The following is a 5,808-nucleotide window of genomic DNA, read 5'->3' as shown; positions in this document are numbered from 1 at the left end:
GAAGTCCCAGCAAAGACATCTGATGGGACCTGTCAAACAGCCTTACTACTGCTCGGGGATTTTCTATGGCTCCTCAGTGCCTACAGGGTGAACTTCAAGGACCCCGCTGGGATCTTTGGTCCTCCCAGATTGGTCCCACTTCTCTGGCTGCATCTGTCATCCATTATTCTTTACTTTCAATCTTTATGTTTCAATAAAGTGGAACTGCCAACCATTCCCTATACATGCCCATCCTGGCTGAAATCTTTCTCATCCTTCAAGGCTAGTTTGAACCACCTCCTCCAGAAAACCTTCCTCGGTCTCCTCTTGGTCCTCCTCACATATTATTTTGTGTTGTATTTGAATAATAACAATAACCAATGTTTATTAAACACTAATATGCAAGGCACCATTCTGTTATCTTCTGTGTTATCTCATTTAATCGTTATGTCAGTCTTATGAGGTAGGTGCTATTAATATCCGGGTTTTATAGATGAAGAAACTAAGGCAGAGAGAGGTAACTTGGAGCAAGAAGTGATTTGCCCACGACTATAAAGCAATTGAGTCAGGATCTGAACCCAGACAGTCTGACTCCAGAACCCATGCCCTTAACGTTTACTCCATGCTGTGTCCCTTTTATATCCTTTTTAGGAAATAAGGCTCCTTCGCTGCTTCCTCTGCCTGAAAATCTCACTACATACCAATTCCTCTTAATGCTATGGGAAGCACAACCACCTCCTTCTCCAAGCCAAACTTCCTGGCATGTCACCAACCAGGATGGGTTAAGTGGTGCCTCTGGACTTCCTCCATCACAGCCCAAATCACTGTCTTGAACACTGGACTTGAGTCAGTGTGTCCCTGGTGCCCTGCACAAAACCCCAGAGTCTTCAGACGGTGTTTGCTGAATAAAGGAAATTAGCCTTCCTCATCTTGGGATTCCCTTATCACCTGGCATTCTCTCCAACAGAAGCCACTCAATATATGGTCACTGAATGTTGACTGCCAAAGGTCTCTGGCCGTGGCGGGGCTCTCATTTTCCTGTTGAGACTCCCCCAGACAGGAGAGACTGGCTCCCTCACTTCACCCTCACCTGAGCCCAACCCCTGTTCTGCCCAGATCTGACTGCTCATAGAAGAGGTAGATAATGTGTGGGCACAGTGCCAGTTTCCAGCTTTGCTGCTTTGTAGTGGTGAAACTTTGATCCTCAGTTTACTCATCTGTGAAACACAGCTGTTGCTATCCATCCCTGCCTCCTTAGCAGACTTCTTTTCATGGTCTGAAGTGTAAAATATCGACTATCATTTTCAATTGTGTTTCAACAAATGTTTATTGCACATTTACTGTGTCATACAGATTATCTTGTTACAATTTCAGTCTTCACACTAACCCTTTGAGGTAGATATTATTGATCCTCATTTTACAGATGAAGGAGCTGAGGCTCAGGGAAAGCATGTGACTTACCAGCTACGCCTTGGGGGCAAGTTGCAGAGACTAGGTCTGCACCCGGTGCTTCTGTATTCTTTCCACCCACTTCACTGCCTGAGCCTCCTGTTGGTGTCATTTACCCGGGGCTAGACCATGCCCTACATCTAAGGCCTCCTCCTCGGCCTTAGTCCCCCATAGCATTTACCTCTGCTGCAGATAAGCAGTGGGGATTTTTTTTGGAGACACTGTTTGCACATGATCTTGGTTGTACCTGCTACTGAGATAACACTTTGAGAAAAGTCCAGCATCTCACTCTCTTCATTTTTTTAGAAAAACTAGGGAGAGGAGGTGTCAAGTTTAATCTCTTTAAATCTTTACAGGCACTTTTATTTTTACAAGTTTGGAAACTCGAGGGATCCTTGAGGGAAAACCAAGGGATGAATTTTGGGTCCCAAATCCCTGACTCAGGAGCCTCCCTCAGGGCCCAGTTTGTCCTTAGCGCTGAGGTCAGGCTCAAGCCCAGCCAATGAGAGCTGCTCACCCGCACTCTTTAAAGATGTCTGGGTAGTGCCGGAACAGCACCGGCGGGTCCCGGTCACCTCGGACTGGGGCCCGAGGCACAGCCCGGATTCCAGGCCTCCGGCCCCGCCGGCCCCCAGAGCAGGAGCGGTGGATCCACTGGTGCGCTTCCACGGCAAACTTCCTCTTGAAACGCATGCCACACTCGGGGCAGGGGAAGGGCCGCTCACCCGAATGCATGCGCCGGTGGCTGACCAGCAGCGAGGGATAGGTGAAGCGGCGGCCGCAGTCTGCACACACGTGGCGCCGCTGGCTGGCCTGAGCATCTACGCTGGGCACCAGGATCGGGGGCTGCACACCTGCGCTCTGGTCACAGGCAGCTTTCCTGGGTGGCTCTGCACTTGCCGAGGTTTTGCTGATGGTTGAGTCAAGGTTGTTTTTAACCAGCTCTTCAGGCCTCTCCTTCCTAGGAGTCTTTTGGGATCCTTTGGCTCCTGGCCCTGTCTCGGGTTCCTCTTCCTTTTTGTTTGGGGCATCTCCTAGGAAACAGGAATCAAGTTACATTTTAAAACACATTCGCTTATATCATTTCAGGTTATAGGATGCTTTTACTTAAGGAAGTGCCAGAAAAGTACTGCCCAGTGATTAACACACAGGCTCTAAAGGATGGTAAACAGGGTTCAAATCTCTTAAGAGTGACTTATCTGGGCCTTGCTTCCTCATGTGTCAAATGGGAATCATAATGGTTTCTTTAGTTCACAAGTTTGTTGGGAGGATTAAATGAGTAAAAGCATCTTAAGTACTTAGTAAATGCTCAGTAAGCAATAGCAGGAGTTCCCTGGTGGCGCAGTGGTTAAGAATCCGCCTGTCAATGCAGGGGACACGGGTTCCATCCCTGGTCCGGGAAGATCCCACATGCCGGAGCAACTAAGCCTGTGCACTACAACTACCAAGCCTGCGCTCTAGAGCCCGCACGCCGCAACTACTGAGCCCACGTGGCCCAGCTACTGAACCCCGCACACCTAGAGCCCCTGCTCCGCAACAAGAGAAGCCACAGCAATGAGAAGCCCACGCACCGCAAGGAAAAGTAGCCCCCGCTGGCTGCAACTAGAGAAAGCCCGCGCGCAGCAATTAAAACCCAATGCAGCCTAAATAAATAAATAAGCAGTAGCTATTATTATTGTGGTTTCTCAATTTTTTGCAGGGTTAAGACATTTACAGAGGAGTAAAGGTATTTGCTCAAGATCACTCTGCTGAGGGATGGTGAAAGGAGAAGAACCAAGTTGTCAATTACTGGCCAATTACTGCTTTGCCGTGTTTGAGAATGTGAAAGGCAGACCTGAAGCTGCTTTCATTCTTAGGGGATTTTAGTTGTTCCTGAAAAGGGGAGAATGAACAACGCTTCTACCAGAGGGAGTCTCAGACTTAGGCTCCTGATTATCTTACTCTGGTCTCAACTTGACTACTGTACCAAATTTTGAAAAATTTGTATCAGGTCTGCCTCTTTTCCTTCTCCCGTATCCAACATCTGTTGACTCTTTCATTCCTTTAGGGATGCTGGAGGTGGCGATCTGAAAGAAAACACTGCTAGACAGGAAGCCCTGGAATACTGGGGTTGGAGGAAACTTGGGACCATCCCTCACCTCTCAGAGCTCCTCCCAGGCTTTCCCCCTCCTCAGGATCCTGGGCGGCGGGGCTCCAAGCCTCACTCTCCTGTTCCATCCAAGAGATGAGGGCTGGTTTGGGGCCTGGGAATCCTGGGAGAGAACAGGGATCACAGTGCTGGCCTGAGAGGCTGCCCTGGGAAGATGGCATCCCCCTGTCAGGGTGAGGTCACCTCCTCAGAATTTAGGCTCAACCTGGACAGCGTCTGCAGTACTCCTGCCTGAAGGAAGCGGATGCGAGATGGAAGGACTCCCGAGAGGGTACCTTAAGCGCTGGGGATGGGAGGTGGCTGGTGTCCTTGGTGGAATAGTGCGGGATTAGGCCTCACAATCCTCTGGGTCCTTATGTCATCTCCCCTGTGAACCCCAGTGAAGGAGCAGGCGGACTCTGACCCGGGGCCTCACCGAGCGCGTCCAGGTGGCCGTAGGTCTCCCGCATCACGTCCCGGTACAGGGCCCTCTGCGCGGACCGCAGACACCCCCACTCCTCCGGGGAGAAGTACACGGCCACATCCGCGAAGCTCACGGCCGTAGGCTTCTTGCAACCAGGTGCAGTCTCCCCCGGTCTCAGCACCAGGAGCGGGGCCGAGGGCGGCGCCATGGAGCCTCCAGCCCGGAGCAGCGGCCGCATGCTCCCCTCGTCTGGCCTCAGCACTCGTCGTTCACAGGAAGGGCTCCCGAGCCCGGGGCCCCGCCCAGTCTTGGCCTCCGAACTCAGCCGAGGGAACCGAAGTAGCAGGGCTGGCTGTTTGGGATTCGGGATTCTGATGGGGACAAATAAACACCCTCGGCGTTTAGTCACTTCCGGGTTAAGGGACCACCCCCCACCCCCCCGCCCCACGTAAGGTGCCTTCAGAAAATATGGCGACATCCGGGCTTCAGTTGTTACTGGCTGCTCTTAAGGGCGCCGTCCCTTGACCGTATCAAAGATGGCGCCGGTCTGGCTTCTCATTGTCCACTTGCCCTTAAATACAATGGCCGTGCAGGTGAGTTTTAACGGGTGGGAGTCTAGGGGAGCTTTCCTGCCATCAAGAAAGATGGACGTCCCGCGGCTTCCAGCACTCCCGCAGGCCGCGTTGCACGCCGGTGATTGGCCGCGACAGCAGGAAGCGGCTGTGCCGCGAGGCGGGACTGGCGGGGCGTTTTCGCCCGGAAGTCTCTGTAGGCGGGATCTGGAACTCACCAACGATCTCGGCGTTTGTGGAGCTCGGGACTTCGAACTCGATGGCCTGCCTCTGCGCCTCCCGGCAGCGGGATCCGCAAGCCGGTCTCTGGCCCCTGCGGGAAGATGCACACACCTGGCCAAACCCTGGGGGCAGCCGAGGTAGAGATCAGGTACACGTTTACACTCGGGTGCACAGCTGCGGAGCGGACCCGACTCCTTGCACCGGCTGTTCCGCTCGCTCATTTTCTGGACTGGAGCCGCCGGCGAAGGAAGGTGCTTGGTGAGGCTGGAATTGGAGTGGAGAAGTTTTAAATTACTGTTTAAGTTTTTCCAAAATAATTAACGTACGTGGTTTTTAAAAAGTAATACAAAAGGTTTGTAATGAAAAAGGCAGCCTCCCTACCCATTCCCCATGTTCCCTAGAGGCAACTACTTTAAACTTTTTATTAGCTTTAATTATGTTGTACATACAGTAAAATGCACGGATCTTCCGTGTGAAATCCGTCGAGCTTTGACAAATGTACGCTATCACCCAAAACAAGATGTAGGACAATGTTTCCTGAATGTTTCCTTTCCAATCAATACATACTTTGTTATTGTGATATATGGCAAAATTTTAACCATTTTTAAGTTTTCAATTCAGTAGCATTAATTACATTCACAATGTTGTGCGACCATCACCAGTGTCATTTTCCAAAACATGATTTTCATCCTCACAAAAGAAAACCTGGAACCCGTTAAACAGTCCTTCCCCATTCCTTTCCTCCCCCCCCCACCCCAACCCCCAGCCCCCTCCCCACCCCTGGTAACTTCCAATCTACATTTTCTCTTGGAATTTACTATTCTTGGTACCTCATAAAAGTGGAATCAATCATACAGTTATTCCTCTTTTTGTGTTTGGCTTATTTCACTTAACATAATGTTTCCAAGGTTCATCCATGTTGTAATGTGTATCTGAACATCATTCCTTTTCTTTTTTTTTTGCGGTACGCGGGCCTCTCACTGTTGTGGCCTCTCCCGTTGCGGAGCACAGGCTCCGGACGCGCAGGCCCAGCG

The 5,808-nt window shown here is 51.0% G+C and overlaps 1 protein-coding gene across 3 annotated transcripts; it reads right to left on the bottom strand.

Moving 5' to 3' along the window:
• Positions 1 to 1,319: 1,319 nt before the first annotated feature.
• On the bottom strand, positions 1,320 to 5,011 carry ZNF688 (zinc finger protein 688). Of its 3 annotated transcripts, XM_081255817.1 has the most exons (4): positions 4,771 to 5,011; positions 3,993 to 4,551; positions 3,567 to 3,680; positions 1,322 to 2,462 (listed from the first exon to the last, which is right to left on the bottom strand). In XM_081255817.1, exons 2-4 carry the CDS (start codon positions 4,456 to 4,458, stop codon positions 1,942 to 1,944), a joined length of 1,101 nt encoding a protein of 366 aa, XP_081111943.1. In that variant the 5' UTR covers positions 4,459 to 4,551; positions 4,771 to 5,011; the 3' UTR covers positions 1,322 to 1,941. The 3 variants fall into 3 exon arrangements, with proteins under 3 accessions (XP_081111944.1, XP_081111943.1, XP_081111942.1); XM_081255816.1 differs by lacking the exon at positions 4,771 to 5,011 and having other exon boundaries at positions 3,993 to 4,611; XM_081255818.1 differs by lacking the exons at positions 3,567 to 3,680; positions 4,771 to 5,011 and having other exon boundaries at positions 1,320 to 2,462; positions 3,993 to 4,462.
• Positions 5,012 to 5,808: the final 797 nt, after the last annotated feature.

Source organism: Mesoplodon bidens (genome assembly GCF_964165515.1).
Source record: "Mesoplodon bidens genome assembly, chromosome: 15".
Classification (NCBI taxonomy): Eukaryota; Metazoa; Chordata; class Mammalia; order Artiodactyla; family Ziphiidae; genus Mesoplodon; species Mesoplodon bidens.
This window is presented reverse-complemented; position numbering and strand designations above follow the sequence as displayed.

Excerpts from the sequence above, each read along its gene's own strand:
- ZNF688 (XM_081255817.1), bottom strand. The coding sequence starts at position 4,458 with ATGTCGCCATATTTTCTGAAGGCACCTTACGTGGGGCGGGGGGGTGGG. Across the intron at positions 3,681-3,992 it reads CGGCCACCTGGACGCGCTCG|GATTCCCAGGCCCCAAACCA; the intron begins GTGAGGCCCCGG and ends GTTCTCTCCCAG. Across the intron at positions 2,463-3,566 it reads CCTGGGAGGAGCTCTGAGAG|GAGATGCCCCAAACAAAAAG; the intron begins GTGAGGGATGGT and ends CCTGTTTCCTAG.